Consider the following 17,798-nt stretch of genomic DNA (forward strand, 5'->3'; position numbering starts at 1 on the left):
GTTGGAGTCATTCACCCTTAGGGAAGATGACACATGCGAGTCTTGTTTACTTGGAAAGATGACCAAGTCACCCTTCACTAGCACATGTTAAAGGGGTGAGGGTCTATTGGACCTCATACATACCGATGTATGTGGACCGTTTAGATCAACCACAAAGGATGGGAACCGTTTCTATGTGACTTTTACCGATGACTATAGTAGATATGGGTATATCTACTTAATCAAGCAAAAGTCAGAAACGTTTGAAAAGTTCAAAGAGTTCAAGAATGAAGTGGAGAATCAATTGGGCAGGAAAATCAAGATGCTTCGATCCGATCGAGGAGGAGAGTACCTAAGTCTTGAATTCCACAACTATCTCAAGGAGTGTGGAATAGTTTCACAATTGATGCCACCTAGGACACCGCAGTTGAATGGTGTGGCAGAAAGGCGTAATCGAACCTTGTTAGACATGGTCCGCTTTATGATGAGTCGTGCTTCACTACCTATCTCATTCTGGGGGTATGCCTTAGAGACTGCCGCTCATATCCTTAACCGAGTCCCTACTAAGAAGGTTGCCAAAACACCTCACGAGATGTGGACAGGGAAAGCTCCCTCGTTAGCACATATTTAGGTTTTGGGTTGTGAGGCTTTCGTAAGACGAGATACTCACGACAAGCTCAAACCTCGTAGTGAGCGATGTATTTTCATCGGCTACCCGCAGAAATCCTTTGGATATCTCTTCTATAGACCGAAGGACAATGTTGTCTTCGTTGCGAGGATATGAGTTTTCCGTGAGCGAGAACTAATAAGACAAGGAGACAGTGGGAGGCAAATCGAGCTTGAAGATATTCAAGAGTCGATTGATGAAGGAACCTCTACCGCTGGCGCTCAACCCGAGGAGGAAACTCCGGTTGAACCGATTGACGAGTCCTTACCTCTTAGACGTTCCGAAAGAGTTAGAGTTCAACCCCAGTTTTATGGTTTTCATATTACTACCGAAGGGGACACATATATTAGTGATGGTACACTAATAAATCTAGATGAACCTAATAGCTATAAGGAAGCCATGGCAGGCCCGGAGTCTGCGAAATGGAAAGAGGCAATGGACAGCGAGATCCAATCCATGTATGATAACCAAGTTTGGAATTTGCTTTATAATGTGCCTGGACGTAAGACCGTTGGGTGCAAATGGATCTTCAAGAAGAAGACCGACTGTGATGAGACCTTCTCACCAGTTGCGAAGATAAAATCTATTAGAGTGATGCTAGCGATTGCCGCATTTCATGATTATGAGATTTGGCAAATGGAAAGTTGGCTGAGGATGTTTACATGGCTCAACCAGAGGGTTTTGTTGATCCGAAGCATCCAAATAGAGCGTGTAAGCTTGAGAAGTCCATTTATGGACTTAAGCAAGCGTCTCGCAGATGGAATCTTTGCTTCGATGAGAAAGTCAAAGAGTTTGGATTTGTACGGAGCGAAGATGAATCATGTGTATATGTCAAAGCCAGTGGGAGTATAGTAAGCTTCCTCTTTTTGTATGTCGTCGACATACTACTCATAGGAAACGACGTCCCGACACTTCAGGAGGTCAAGTCCAGGCTCGGGAAGTGCTTCGCTATGAAGGACCTCGGGGAGGCTTCCTATATTCTAGGAATAAGGATAGTGAGAGAACGGAGTAAGAGACTAATAGGACTTAGTCAGAACACTTACTTAGATAAAGTACTGAAACGTTTTAGTATGGAAAACTCGAAGAAGGGAGAATTACCGATACAAAGTAATGCCAAGTTGAGTAAGACTCAAAGTCCGAGTACCGAAGCTGAAATAGCAGAAATGAGCCGAGTTCCATACGCTTCCGCAGTTGGCTTAATCATGTACGCTATGACTTGTACTCGCCCTGATGTAGCCTTTGCTTTGAGCATGGTTAGTAGATATCAAGGGAACCCTGGCAGAGCCCATTGGATTGCGGTCAAGAATATCCTTAAGTACCTTCGGAGGATGAAGGAATGTTTTTTAGTCCTCGGAGGGAGTGATGACTTGAAGGTGCGAGGGTATAGTGACGCCAGCTTTCAGACCGACAGGGACAACTACCGTTCGCAGTAGGGCTGGGTCTTTACCCTAAATGGAGGAGCAGTGACTTGGAAAAGTTCCAAGCAGGAAACTGTAGCTGATTCAACGTGCGAATCAGAGTACATTGCAGCGAGCGAAGCGTCGAAGGAGGCAATATGGTTGAAGAACTTCATCGGTGATCTTGGAGTTGTACCTGCCATAAAGGAGCCCATGGAAATTTTCTGTGATAATGAAGGAGCGGTTGCCTTGACCAAGGAACCGAGGGATCATGGTGGATCTAGACATATCGACATAAAATATCACTTTATTAGACATCGTGTAGAAGAAGGACAACTCGTGGTTAAGAGGATATCATTAGAAGATAACCCAGTAGATCCGCTTATGAAGGGACTGAGCAGGGTTAAGCACTTGCAGCATGCTAGGAGTATTGGGCTAAAGGATGATATTAGCATGGTTTAGATAGTATTAGAAACGTATAATAGATAAATGTAATTAACATTTGATGATTAAATAAAGGAGTATTATTTATGAGTAATGTTACTGTCTTATGTTAATTGTTTAGCTATTGTTTCACTTTGCATGTTTTGACTTCCAGAATAATTGAGTTTATTAAGAATAATCGAATTATTCAAATTGTCCACAATCGTTCATATGTTGGAAGTAGGTATGAATGAAGATTGTCATGAATTGGTGTGTAGATTGTCTAAATGGTATTAGACATAGCAAAAGTTTGCTGCAACGTTCATGAGTGCTTATGAACTAGTTTTGAGCATTGGAACAAACCCGCGCTTGCTGGAATCACCTTATGGAATGTTACGAAAAGGTTGATCGCAAGACGATAATATCATATGGTCTTAAAACCTAGATATATGGTTTGTTATTTGTTAATTGGTTGTACATTGATAATGCGAAACCGCATCAGTAACTTGATGTTATAAAACACATTGTTGTGTATAGTTGATTAATGAATAAGTAAATACATATAAGTCGAAGTTTCTCTGTTACTCTTATCCTAAGAGGGTAAAAGCGATGTCTCAGCCGCTCGATGATTTGATTTGACTTATGTGTCGGGCCCGGTCAGGACTAAATTGATGTGTTCGATTAAGTTCTATGTCGAATAAATCTGAGATCGAGAAACCAACTGCTGGACAATTAATTCCATTAGAATTGTCCGCGTGATATCTAAACAGAGGATTGTATGATCCCTTATCTAAAGGACAGATTGATAAGATCAGAGTTTGACAGCGTGTTTAAGAGCTACGATTGCTAATCGGATTATACCTGTATAGTTACTAGACTTATCCAAGTGGGAGACTGTTGGAATAGTGTCTAAGGCTGTAACTATATTAGGTAAGTATTTAACCCGATTGTGCATGGTCCTTTTGGGTTGCCTTCACCATAGCAACTTGACAGGATGATTTATAATGAGAGAAGAAATATTATTAATATATTATGAGAATAATATAAGGAATAATAATATTATTATTTGATTAATATAAGTCATAAATTAATTAGGAATTAATTTGGTGACTTAAAGAGATTAATTAAATAGAAGGGCATAAACTGTCAATTGTATGATAGTTTTACTTTGGGCTATAATCTCCTAAGGATAAGGGGTGGACGAATTTAGGGTTTAGAAGAGCCTAGAATTCGTCCAAGGGCTTATCATAAAGGGATTGGGTTGCTTAGGGCTTAAGTTATCCAATTAGGGTTTAAGGGTGAAACCCTAGGAGCCTCATTAGTATAAATAGACCCTAAGGGCTAAGGAAAATCGACACTCTTGTCTCTAAAAAAACCCTGGCCGATTTCTTCCTCCTCTCTCCTCTCTCTATAATCATCCTCTTGCTAGTTGGTGTTTGTAAGCCATTAGAGGAGTGACACCTTTGACTCTCAAGCTCCAAGGACAAGAAGATTCAAGCAAGTGATTCAAGGTAATCATCTAAATCTGATTTCTGATGTTATTATACTAGAATTATCATTATAAGTCTTGGATTCAATGCATGTTCAATTAGAGAAACCTAGATCCAAGCATTAGGGTTTGTATGTGCACATAGGAATGTTCATATGGCTAAAACCCATCACTTTGGGCCTTTGGTTTGGACTTGCCTTTTTGGTTGGGAATTGGGCCGTGTGAGGGCCCATTTATTATTGGGATTTGGTGGGCCCAATGGGCTTAGGTCATTAATGGGCTGCTAGGTGGTCTATCTTCAGACCCAATAAGTGAGAGGTTGGACTTAGCTCCTAATTGAGATTATTGTGGGTTTGGCATAGAGTTAGAGTCCGGTACGTAGCAGCAGTGATTATAGGAGCTGTTCTTCATCTGAGGTGAGTCTTCTCACTATACTTTACCTAGAGTGGTAATTAGAGTTATGTGACAGAGTATTTTGTATGCTATTTATATGATGTGATACACTACATTATTTCTATGTGATTTATGCTATGTATGTTTCAGAGTTTACAGAGTTAGGACTGGAAGGTCCACAGAGTTAGGACCAGAGGGTCCACAGAGTTATGGGACTGGAGGGTCCCACTGAGACACATTGACCAGAGGGTCAAACAGAGTTATAGCCTCGAGTGGCTAATATGTGTTGTAGGTGGTATTTTGGGGAACTAACTAAGCTTCGTGCTTACAGTGTTACGTGTTATGTGTTTCAGGTTTCAGGTTAGCGGGACGACACCGACTTGATTGTACACACCAGAGGAAGAGTTACGTTTTAAGGATCCTGGATTTTTAACTATTCAAATATGGAGTTATGTTTTGGAAAAATTAAACAAATGAGATTGTTTTACAAGTGTTATGAAGAATATGCATTTTAAAAGTGAAAATTTTGTTTTAAAATTTCACGTCGTTACAAATATGCATTTTGTTTTTCTGGGCAATCGCGCATAATTGTCATGTGGAATCTAGTCAACAAGTGGTGGATGGTTGTGTTACTAAAATATAACCCAAAAAGTGTACGAAAGAACAAAACCCTAAAATTCTTGACTGAGGCGTGTGTTTAACACAGTTGCTTTAAAACAAATTCGTCCTATATGGTGCTTGTTTCCCAGGATACAACAGTAGGAAACAAATCTTCTAGATTGCCGGAACCCTTAATTGGCCCGAATTATACCTTGGTTGCAGCAAGAGAGAAAAGATGAAGCAGAAGCGTAAGAGTGGAAGATGTGTTTCAATCTCCTACCAATGTGGGATGAGTTTTAAAACCCACTTAACTCATTTATTTTCTCTTCCAATTGCCCTACTTTGACAAGTAATTTCTCACTCATTTTTAATCCCTTTTGAACGTGTGATATATCAAAACGAAGATATCACAGAGGAGACCATGAATATATAATCAATACATTGTTTGGATTATATTTAGAGTCCAAAATTTGTGCTAAAAAATGGAGAAAATCCATTTTTGGAAATTAATAAAATTAATTTTCCAACAGGTTGTTCCTTGACGGCTTCAAGAGCGTTGCAAAAATCAAGCAAACCTTTGATGCAGTCGAGCAATAATGGTGGATGTTTGTTTATTGGTGGCTTCAAGAACGTTAGAGAGAGGCATAGTAGAGAGGTGCTGGGTGGTTGGCAATCGATGGTGACTTTAGAATAGAAGTCCGCAATGGTGTGAGTTGTTTATCCAAGAGAGTGGTTGTGCAAAGGCGATGGTGTAAAGGTTTCCAACGACGTTTGATAGTGACTTTAGATTGGTTTTTCGTTTTGAATGCAAACCTGCAACAGTAGGAGTTGTGCATCATAGAAGATGGTGCTACAAAGGAGGTTTCTAGCGGCGGTCGGTGATAGTGGCTATGCATGGATTATGGTCCTTCAAATAATCTGAAAGAAGTGAAAATGAGACAGTTAAATTAGGGTTAGACTTTTGGAAGAGTTTGTGCATGACTACTTTTCTAAATTATAAATAATAAATAAAGGGATTTTCTAATATGTGTCTTAAGGGCACATATAAAAAGTATTCATTAATCACAATTATTATCATAATTAAATGTGAAATGCATTAGATATTGGAGATTATTAATGAATTTTATACTTAATTATGGTAATATTTCATATAATTAAATTAATGTATTTAGCATTTAATTATGGTAATAATTGTGATTAATTAATACTTCGCACATATTAGAAAATCCCATAAAATGATACATAAAAATTATAAGGACAATATAGTCAATAAAAATTTAAATTAACTAAACTTTAAAAATTTCTATATGAGTTTATATTTATAAAACACTATTAACAACTAGACATGCATTGCAATGTCATATCTGTTTTATGGGACTTGACCAATTACATATTGCTATGGATATGTGTTTTACAAAAAGTATATGACACTATAAAAGTAAAAATAAAATAAATAAAGTTGTTAATTTCAACATTTAAACCTTCGTGTAAAATTCGTATCAATCTTAACTTAGAAAATTTATTTAAGCTTTTATGAATTTAGGAGATAATATAAAGTAGGTTTACGACATTAAAGAACAAATACACGTGAATATCACCTAAACTCAATATCAAACTTATATATGTCACTCATGTTTTAACCATTTTAGCTTTTATTTTAATGTACTTTATATCGTTAAAACCAAGTAAAAGATGGGTGACAATGAATTAAATGGGACGACCAAATCATAAATCTTTCGGTTTTCTTTTTTGGTTCTGCTATCTTTCTTCTCTTATCCTCAGCGCCTGTGTGGGCCCCGCCCCCAGCCCCCATACCCCAGTTATCTTATTGGGCCTCTTGTTGGGGTAAAACCCATTGTCATCATTTTGATAGACGGTGGTTATTCGGAAAAAGTTAAAAAAAAAAAAAAAAAAAAAAAAGTGTAAATTTAAGGAAAATATAAAAATTGTAATTTATTCTCAAAAACATTAGTTCCATTTTCAATCATATGAATGTGAAAGATAGTGTAATCCGTTTTGTTATTCGTAATAAAATGAGCCTCTTCTATTATTCTATCACTTATCAGACCCAAATGTATTTCATATTTGATATCTGTATACCATATGTTGACTTTCTGGATTAATAAACCATAAGGACATTTAAATCAGATTAAGACATTAACTGTGGGCATGTGTGTTGACCTTCATTGCATAATTCAAGCTAACATGTCGGTAGTCCATGTGGGTTCTTCAAATCTTCCTTATGGTTCAGAAATCAAGGGTAACTATGTCTTTTCACTTAAAAGTGTGGAGAAGCCGTGTTTTGAAATATTTGGCAAGCTACGCTTCCTGTTGCCGTATTTGGTTGATCACTGACTTTAACGAACCTCATAAATGGATAAAATAGTCGACTAACCCCACTTTCCGAGCTGGCACTTTTCAACAAATCATAAACCACCACGTGGCAAAATATCATTTCGACATGATACCTTTCTTCCCAAAACGCCCCTCTTCCAATTTCCAAAGCAACGTTCCCTTTATCATTACCCAACAAACCAGATATCTCTCTCTCTCTCTCCAGAAATTTATCAGAAAAATCTAAAGGAGAGGGTATAATTGTAAATTACAAGGTATGGGAAACGCAGTGAGGTTTTTGATTGGTGAATGCTTTTCCAAGCCAACAACCGGTGGTGGTGGTGGTGGTAATTGGGTGAATCAACAGCAAGCACAGGGGTATCAACAGCAATCACATGGCTACCACGGCGTTTCTCCGACCTCCGCCGGTGTCTCAGCCCTCGGTCGTGATATCCATCACTTTGAAATGACTTCCCAGGTACCAATTTAATAACAAAATCGTCCATCCACACAATTCAGCTCACCTGTAACTTCGGATTCTCGAATTTACTTCTTTGAAAGATAATTCACACACATTAAAAGATCTTAATTCGTTTATCAACAAATCAACCCAATTGTGTGTTGGTGTTGCAGGTACCTGAAGGTTTGAGTAAGCATGTCGTTTCATCCAAGAAAGCTCAGTCTAACTGGTACTATTTTTACAGTTTTATCCAGAAGGGTATAAATGTAATCCTCCATTGTTCTATGGTTGACTTTTTTTTTTGAATCTTTTTACAAATGATGTATTGAAGGTTTAGCAAACTTTCCGAGGCTTTCCAACAATCAAACCCTCCTCCAAACTCACCCGAAGAGGTTTCCAGGCTCATAGTTTACACCTTAAAAAATCACAAAAAAGCCGATGTTGAGGTATATATATATGTATATTTATATCTATTTGTTTATTATAACATCTTACTTTCATTTATAATATTACACCATTACACTTTCAGTTTTTTCATGATTGCATTGCTGTTTGACAAATCTACCCACTTAGAACATTGTACTTTTATTTATTTTTTCTTATTTAGACATTTTACTTTGGAAACTCTACTCAATTATACTAGTGAAAATTGCTTTCTATTTTGATGACATTGCAATTATTCGGTACACTTTTCAAAGTAAAACGTTGTAATAAAAAGAAATGAAAAATTAAGATAAATAGGTAGCTATTTCTTACATAAAAGTATATATACAACTTGTGTATATAGATGTATGCAACATGAACTCTAAATTTAGTATTTTTGACCAACTTTGTGAAGGGGTTGTTATCTTATTATGGTCTCCCTCTACCTCATTCCACGGTTGAGGTCACTACTGCTAGCCAAGCTCCGCCAGTTCCCCATGGACTCAAGTTTGAATTAAACTCGCTTCCCGTAAGAACTTCTATACATCTTACTTTCCTTTTCAAATTACAATTTTGTATCATTGACATTTGTCTCAATCCATTCAACTGCACACCAAATGCAAACATGTCATCCAAATCTAGTCTACTACACACCAAATGTTGCACACTAAATGCAGACATGTCATATCATGTCATGTCTTATCCAAATCTTGTCTCCTGCATACCAAATGCACACCAAATCCATTCAACTGCACACCAAATGCAGACATGTCATATCATGTCATGTCTTGTCCAAATCTAGTCTACTGCACACCAAATGCAAACCTGTCCTATCATGTCATGTCCTGCGTAACAAATAGACCTTAATTTTTTTATTTGAAATTATTTTTATCTTACGTGACAAAAAAAATAGGTGGATGCAAAGAGTGTTGCAGATGGGGATACGGTTACGGTTTATGTTAGTACCTTGGATCCTCGGGAGGCTGCAAATGTTCCTCGAGATGTACATGTGGCAGCAGCAGAACGCGCGAGAGCACGTGCAGAGAGGAATTACACCAAGGCAGATGCACTCCACAAGCAAATTATAAGTGCTGGATATCGGTAACTCCCGTTTCACCATTTCATTATTTCTAGTTAATTATGTTTTAGAAGATGGAATCATGGAACTTGCATAATTACTAATTGTTAAATAATGCAGAATGATTGATAACCAAAACAACGAAATTCTAGCCCGCAAGTATCGTATAAGACTAAGGTAAAATACAGATTATAAAAGTATTTTCTTTTTTTTAGTAAGTTAAAAAAACCGTGTAATAATGGAACAGGGGAATCGATGCTCCAGAAAGTGCTATGCCATATGGGAAAGAGGCAAAAGAAGAACTTAGCAAGATGGTTCTGGGAAAGTGTTTGAAAGTTTATATCTTTGATGAAGATCGTTATGGTCGTTGTGTTGGTGATATTTACTGCAATGGAGTTTTTGTTCAGGTAGGTAGAACTTAAATTAAACATATGAAATTTTATGGAAGATTATACAGTTGAAAATCTGAAATGTAAACGCGAATGTTTTTAAACAAACAGGAAATGATGTTGAAGAAAGGACTTGTGTGGCACTACACAGCTTATGACAAACGACCCGAATTAGAAAAGGTAAAATCAACTCTTTTTTTTTTTTGTGTGTTATTTGATTGAAACGTGAACGATCTTATTTCTGAAAATTGGTTCTAAAAACAGTGGGAGAAAGATGCGAGAGCTAAGAGAGTTGGGTTGTGGGCTTCAGCACATCCTGAAAAACCATGGGAATGGAGAAAGAATCGTCGTGACAATAAATAGTTTATTGTAAACAGAGCAAAATAAAATAACAATATTTCTGATGAGAAAATGAGAACAATGAATTCCATAGAACGTTTATACAGAAAATTATAGTACTAATTTTTACAAGAAATGTAGATTGTACGTAACAGAAGTGTGCATACAAAGACTTGTATTAAAGTACATGTTATAATGTGCAAAACATGTATCAAGGTATATGTTATTATGTGATTGTAATTGCTAATATTTCCCATTAAAGATCTTTCATTCATTATGCTCTCTCTCTCTCTCTCTCTCTCTCTCTCTCTCTCTCTCTCTCTCTCTCTCTCTCTCTCTCTCTCTCTCTATATATATATATATATATATATATATATATATATATATATATATATATATATATATATATATATTAGCCGTTTACCCGCGCAAAGCGACGTGTGCGGATAAACAAAATGACATAAAAAATTTGTTAAATAAAATGACGAACATATAGAGATTTCTTATACCTGGGCTAGGATTAAACGTAAGACATTTTTGGCTTATTCGATTTTAATAGAAAGAAGGGAAAATAACTTAAAAGCCCAACGAAGTTTTCAAACCGTTCAAAAAACCCCAATCATGTTTTGTCTGTTCAAAAAAACCTAACAAACTTAACATTTTTTCTGAAAAGTCCAACTAAGTTACACTTTCCTGAAAGTCAAATAAGAGAAACAGATGACGTAGCTTATTATCGTATCGGAAAAATGACTTGTTAGACCAACGAAGTTTCCAAAACGTTTAAAAAACTCCAATCATGTTTTGACTGTTAAAAAAAAACCCAATGAACTTAAACAAAACAAAATTGGGATTTTTTGAACGGTTTGAAACTTTGTTGGACTTTTTAGACAAAATGTTAAATTCTTTGGGTTTTTTTGAACAGACAAAACATAATTGAGGTTTTTTGAATGGTTTGGAAACTTCGTTGGGCTTTTAAGTCATTTTCCCTAGAAAGAAAAACAAATGAGGAGGTAGCGAGCATGAGAGAGAACCAAGGTTTTGCGGTCAACGGCAAAACATTCGTGATAGACGAATGCTAGATCAATGCGCCTCTTCCAGTTTATATGAAATGTTTTATAACGTGTACATCGTATTAGACCGATTCAAATGGATATGAAGAACACTTGGTCAAAGTTTGACCCATTCAAAATCTTATCATCATCATCTTATTTGACTTTTTCATAAATGTTGACCGGATAAGATTTAGTATTTACCGATTCAATTGGATTTGAGGAACACTTGGTCAAACTTTGACCCATTCAAAATCTTATCATCATCATCTTATTTGACTTTTTCATAAATGTTGACCGGATAAGATTTAGTATTTACCGATTCAATTGGATTTGAGGAACACTTGGTCAAACTTTGACCCATTCAAAATCTTATCATCATCATCTTATTTGACTTTTTTATAAATGTTGACCAGATAAGACTTAGTATTTACCGATTCAATTGGATATGAGGAACACTTTGTCAAACTTTGACCCATTCAAAATCTTATCGTCATCATCTTATTTGACTTTTTTATAAATGTTGACCGGATAAGACTTAGTATTTACCGATTCAATTGGATATGAGGAACACTTGGTCAAACTTTGACCCATTCAAAATCTTATCATCATCATCTTATTTGACTTTTTCATTATTATTGACAGATTCAGTATTTAGCGATTCAGTTGAATATGAAGAACACTTGGTCAAAGTTTGACCCATTTAAAATCTTATCATCATCATCTTATTTGACTTTTTCATAAATATTGACCGGATAAGATTTAGTATTTACCGATTCAATTGGATATGGGGAGCACTTGGTCAAACTTTGACCTATTCAAAATCTTATCATCATCATCTTATTTGACTTTTTCATAAATGTTGACCGGATAAGATTTAGTATTTACCAATTCAATTGTATATGAAGAATACTTGGTCAAACTTTGACCCATTCAAAATCTTATCATCATCATCATCTTATTTGACTTTTTCATATTTAACCCATTCAATTTGAAGATAAGCTTAGAAAACCTATTCAAAATCTGCCTTTGACCGGATAAGATTTATTATTCTCCGATGCATAAAATTATTGTATATGATGCTTAAAAGCTTGTACCTCTTAAAATTCAGCAAAATCTTGTAAATGCTTTTTATCATCATCTTATTTGACTTTTTCATTATTATTGACAGATTCAGTATTTAACAATTCAATTGGATATGAGGAACACTTGGTTAAAGTTTGACCCATTCAAAATCTTATCATCATCATCTTATTTGACTTTTTCATAAATGTTGACCGGATAAGATTTAGTATTTACCGATTCAATTGGATATGAGGAACACTTGATCAAACTTTGACCCATTCAAAATCTTGTCATCATAATCTTATTTACTTTTTCATAAATGTTGACCGGATAAGATTTAATATTTACCGATTCAATTGGATATGAGGAATACTTGGTCAAACTTTGACCCATTCAAAATCTTATCATCATTATCTTATTTGACTTTTTCATATTTAACCCATTCAATTTGAAGATAAGCTTAGAAGACCTATTCAAAATCTGTGTTTGACCGGATAAGATTTATTATTCTCCGATGCATAAAATTATTATATATGATGCTTAAAAACTTGTACCTCTTAAAATTCAGCAAAATCTTGTAAATGCTTTTTAGGGTATAAAGATATATATATATATATATATATATATATATATATATATATATATATATATATATATATATATATATATATATATATAGTTAGGTTCTTGTGAGACGGCCTAATTTTGTGAGACCGTGAGACGCATTTTTTTTAATTTTTTTTTAATTTTTTTAGTTAATTCAAGTTTTGAAAATAATATTTAAAAAAAGAATTTTTGGATTTTTCCATTTATTTTTCATTTTAAAATTATTTTTTAGAATATGTATAGTTAATTAATATTCTATTAGAATATTTCACGTATTTTTCAAAAAAAATGGATTTTTTTTTTTACTTTTTTTTAGTTAATTCAAGTTCCAAAAATAATATTTAAAAAAAGAATTTTTAGATTTTTCTATTTACTTTGCATTTTAAAATTATTTTTTAGAATATGTCAGTGTAATATTCTATTAGAATATTTTACGTATTTTAAAAAAAAATGGGATTTATTTTTATTTTATTTTTATTCTTTTTAGTTAATTCAAGTTACGAAAATAATACTTAAAAAAAGAATTTTTGGATTTTTCCATTTATTTTGCATTTTAAAATTATTTTTAGATTTGGTCTCACGGTCTCACAAAATTAGAATGGTCTCAAATGAACCTGAACCTATCTCTCTCTCTCTCTCTCTCTCTCTCTATATATATATATATATATATATATATATATATATATATATATATATATATATATGAATGTTCAAAATTTCTTATTTTGAGAACAATTTTCAGCCACATTAAAAAAAATGTGCCTAACTTTTAATGAAGTTGAGGGTATATGCATAGTTTTTCATTTGTTTACGAAATGAAAGCTATTGAACATCTATTTTAATGTATACCATCGCAGCAGCACCACCTACGCCCCACCACTACTTTGTCGACCATCAATCGCACCACCATATGCCCTAATCCTCTCCGATAAGCAAAGTGAGAACATCACCGTCTCCACCACCATATACCGTAATCTCCTTCACCTCGGTTAGGGTTCAAAAGCTGATAACATATGAACAAATTTCGAACGATAAAATTCATTGCTACATAAGCGAATGTGTTGAAACTAATTGGAGCAGCGCTCCAACTCCAACAAAGCTTCAAATTGTATAGCTAATCCTCTCACACTCCCCCAAGTCCATCGATACATAAGCATCTCACAAAGGAATCATATAATTTTGGGAGAATGGAGGAGTAGTTAATAAGAAGATGTTGAATAGCTTGGGCTGCTGTAATTTCTCCTTATATTCCATCGCCTTAGTTGTTTTCACGTCCGAAGAAAGACTCAAATTTAACTTCTCTGGTCTTAAGCTCTTCAGGTACTTATCTATTCTCTTTGATATGTATCACAGACGCACACCAAGTTATACATCTGAAACTGTTTTATTCGTTTTTATCGTGACAAGTATATAAGTATGCTAAGTAATATATCATTGCGAGGTTTTAGAAAAATATTATCGTATGTCTGATATATATCGAGTTATGAGTGACTTTTTAAGTAACTTGTGTGGATGGAATGATGTTCTTATTGTTGGATTAGTGTCTAAGTCCATAACTATTTTGGTATGTACTTGACCCAATGGTGCATGGTCCTTTTGGGTTGCCTTCACCAAAGCAACTTGATAGGATGAATTATGGAGAGAAAGGATTAAATATGATTTATTAATATATTATGAGAATAATATATTAAAGGAGAAATCATATTATTTAATTAATATTAGTCAATAATTAATTGGTAATTAGTTTTGTGACTAAAAGAGATTAATTAAACTTAAGGGACTGGAATTGTAATTATAAGATAATTGCAATTTGGGCCATGGATTGTCTTGAATCAAGGGGTGGACGAATTCTAATGGGAAGCCCATAAGGAAATCGTCCAAGGGCTTGATTAAAGGAGTCTATGGGTTGCTTAGGGCTTAAGCAACCAAATTAGGGTTTCCTTGTTAGATAACCCTAATAGCCTCACTATATATAAGACCCTTATGACCCCAAAAACGTGGAGAAGCATTCTTCTAGGGTTAGAACACGATTTGGGCAGCCTCCATCCTCTATCCTCTTCATCCTCTTGCTTATGGTATTTGTGAACCATTAGAGGAGTGACATTTGTGACTTTAAGCTTTCTAAAGTCAATACAAGGAGATTTGGGATTGTTATTGCTACACAACAATCAAGGTAATATCTTAAACCCATTCTTATGTTAATATGATTACTTAAATGCTAGAATTAGGGTTTATAGTCTTGGATAACTTGCATGTACAATAGAGAAACCTAGATCCAAGCATTAGGGTTTGTATGAACACATAGGATGTTCTTATGACCAAAACCCATAAGTGGTATCAGAGACTAGATTGGTTTCTATTGTATTGATGCTTTGTATGTTGAAAAAAATTCGATTTTTGTGTTTCTGGGGGCTGAACTCGTCAAGTTTTTAGATGAACTCCCCGAGTTCATGCTGAACTCGACGAGTCCATGCCTGACTCGACGAGTCGGTTGGTCAGTGAGAGGGAAAACCGGGATTTCTTGCTGTTTTTGCTTGAGGATACTTGCCTTATCATATGAAATCAATATAAATCCAATTTTTAGATATATATGAGTATATTCTTGATCTAATTGAAGATATTTATCAATTAATAAAATATTTGTTTCCTTTTGTGATAATTGATTAATTATTTTGATTAAATTGGTAAATTGTTTTGCAAGAAATCATTAAAGAAATCAAATATGGATAATTATGTGATTAAATGTTAATTTAGATTATTTGTTATTTTATCCTTGTGTTATGAAATGTTTCATATTTTCCCCTTTAGGTTTTATAGTTTAAATTTGACCTCAAAAGTTTTGTTGTTTTGAAATTTAAATAGTTGAAACCTTAATGTTTTGAAAAAGGTTTCAAAACTTGCCCTCAAGTTTTGGAATTTAAATTTTGATTAATAGTTTAACTTTGATGTATATTTAGATTCTAAACCCTAATGTTTTGAAATGTTTCAAAACTTGCCCTCAAGTTTTGGAATTTAAAAGTTGATTAAAAGTTTAATTAGGAATGTTAAATTCTAAAACCCTAGTAATGTTTTGAAAAGTTCAAATCACTCCCTTATGGTTTTATTAATTAATTAAGGTGTATAATTAAAAGAGGTTTAATAAATCCATACAAGTTTAGGTTAACAATTTAATTGAATTAAAAGTATAATTTTAAATTAAACCACCTAATATTTTAAAAGTGTAAAATACACCCTATACTATATATATAACATTAAAAGTCTAACATTATATATATGTATGAGTAAAAGTCAGTCTTACCGTTAGTAGGTCTCATTCACGAAGCTGGTCTATAAGGGGTGTTTAAGGAAATTGCCTATAAAATGGCGATTGAATGGGTATCCACTCTTACCCACCACACTCTTGACTAGTGGAGGGTCGTTAGCCGAACGGGTAGGATAGGACGAAACCTTCCATTATAAGTATAATGAAGTATAAAAGTAACTAAATGTTTTCATAAAATTCCCAATCTTAGTTACTTAGGCAAAAGTGAATTGATGCAATTCCATGAAATTACACTTTGTGCCCTTGCGAAGACGTTAGTGGAACGTGTGTGGTTTACCGGCACACTAAATGGTTCTAAGCAAAGGTAGCAAAGGGTGACTCAATGTTTTTCATAGTTTGGTGGAGCGTGTGTGGTTTACCGACACATCGAATAGGTGACTGTAACATGTGAGGGCACCATGTAAGTTTGCATGGTTATTCACACCCGCTTTGTGATCCTCGGCATCCCAGTCACAAACTAGAGGGGCATATCGAGATTTAAACATGCCATTGAAATGTTCAATGAATCTCATAGGATCTAGGAGTTTTCATAGATTTAAAACTTAAATTTATTTTTCGTTTTTCATGGTGGAAATTAGTGAATCGTCATTCACTTACCTTCAAATGTTCTGCAATTTGGGTTACGGCATCCCTCTCCCGAGTTGTAGAATGTTGTGTTGGGTCCTAGCCTTAGTATCTTATTTGGGTGATTTACTAAGGACTCAATCTATCAACTAACTTGAATTCGTTTTCTCCCGTTTTGTATATGTCAAAGTTCGACAACTATGGTCTTCCCAAATCCCGTGGGACAAGCTTTCCACATGAAGATGATATTCCACGATTCGATCAAGGAACAAGAAATCATGCTTCACTTCCTCCACCTCCTCTAATAATTATCTCTAACCCACAAGTTCAAAGGCTTGAAAAGTTCAAGATCACTCAAGCCCTTTTGGCAAGTAAACATAAAGAAGGAAAGTCGGCGTGTGCACACGTCCTAGGGATGAAGTCACACATTGATAGGTTAAGAATGTTGGGATCCGTTGTCTGTGAGGAAATGGTTGTTGATTGGGTTCTTCAGTCAATTCCTAAATCATATATTGAGTTCGTAAGAGAGTACTATATGATGAACCGCGATGTGACCCTTATAGATCTCACTTATATGCTTATTGCTGCTGAATCAACAATGGTTTGGCGCAATAGAAAAGCAAAGTTGATTGGTGAATCTGCCTTCAAGACCTCTATGGATATAGACAACGGCAACGAAAGACATGCTATGATCGAAAAGTTTGATCATAAGAGAAAGGCAATGTCTGAAGTAGTTCCATGTGCTGTTCCAAAAGAGTCGATTTGCTTTTACTGCCAAGAGAAAGGGCATTAGAGACAAAGCTGCCCTATTTACCTAAGAGATCTAAGAGATGGGAGAGTCGAAACGTATGGCTCTAGTATAGGTAAAATCCATTAACTAACTCTTTTAAGCTTCTATTCTAGATTCTTAATACATAATGTGATAAGATTACAATTGATGTTTTGTAGGATCGAAGAAAAGAAAGGAAGCTTAAGGGAAGAGGCGAGCAGAATCTAACCGTGAAGGAATGGATTTTGATCGCATTTCTCGAAGATTAGATTCTTGAGCTACTACTTAGAGTTAGAATTAGATAGCTAAGAAAGATGTATTAGCATAGTTTTTCAATGAATTGCATTGTAAGGACAAAAATTTTCCGCAATAAAATAAATTTTGATTTTATATTATTTATTTATCCTTGCAATGGCGTATATGAAAAATAGATGTTTGAATGTTTCTATTAT

The 17,798-nt window shown here is 34.8% G+C and overlaps 1 protein-coding gene across 1 annotated transcript; it reads left to right on the forward strand.

Moving 5' to 3' along the window:
- The first annotated feature begins 7,444 nt into the window (after positions 1–7,444).
- Positions 7,445–10,248, forward strand: LOC145088657 (staphylococcal-like nuclease CAN1). The gene is made up of 9 exons (XM_079027036.1): positions 7,445–7,760; positions 7,916–7,971; positions 8,074–8,188; positions 8,581–8,694; positions 9,079–9,266; positions 9,364–9,420; positions 9,491–9,650; positions 9,744–9,812; positions 9,897–10,248. The coding sequence occupies exons 1-9, from the start codon at positions 7,560–7,562 to the stop codon at positions 9,993–9,995; spliced, it is 1,059 nt and encodes a 352-aa protein (XP_078883162.1). The 5' UTR covers positions 7,445–7,559; the 3' UTR covers positions 9,996–10,248.
- The last annotated feature ends 7,550 nt before the right edge of the window (positions 10,249–17,798 follow it).

Source organism: Lactuca serriola, chromosome 2, assembly GCF_051521515.1.
Source record: "Lactuca serriola cultivar US96UC23 chromosome 2, Lser_US96UC23_V15, whole genome shotgun sequence".
Lineage (NCBI taxonomy): Eukaryota > Viridiplantae > Streptophyta > Magnoliopsida > Asterales > Asteraceae > Lactuca > Lactuca serriola.

Excerpts from the sequence above, each read along its gene's own strand:
- LOC145088657 (XM_079027036.1), top strand. The coding sequence starts at position 7,560 with ATGGGAAACGCAGTGAGGTTTTTGATTGGTGAATGCTTTTCCAAGCCA. Across the intron at positions 8,189-8,580 it reads ACAAAAAAGCCGATGTTGAG|GGGTTGTTATCTTATTATGG; the intron begins GTATATATATAT and ends AACTTTGTGAAG. Across the intron at positions 9,651-9,743 it reads GCAATGGAGTTTTTGTTCAG|GAAATGATGTTGAAGAAAGG; the intron begins GTAGGTAGAACT and ends TTAAACAAACAG.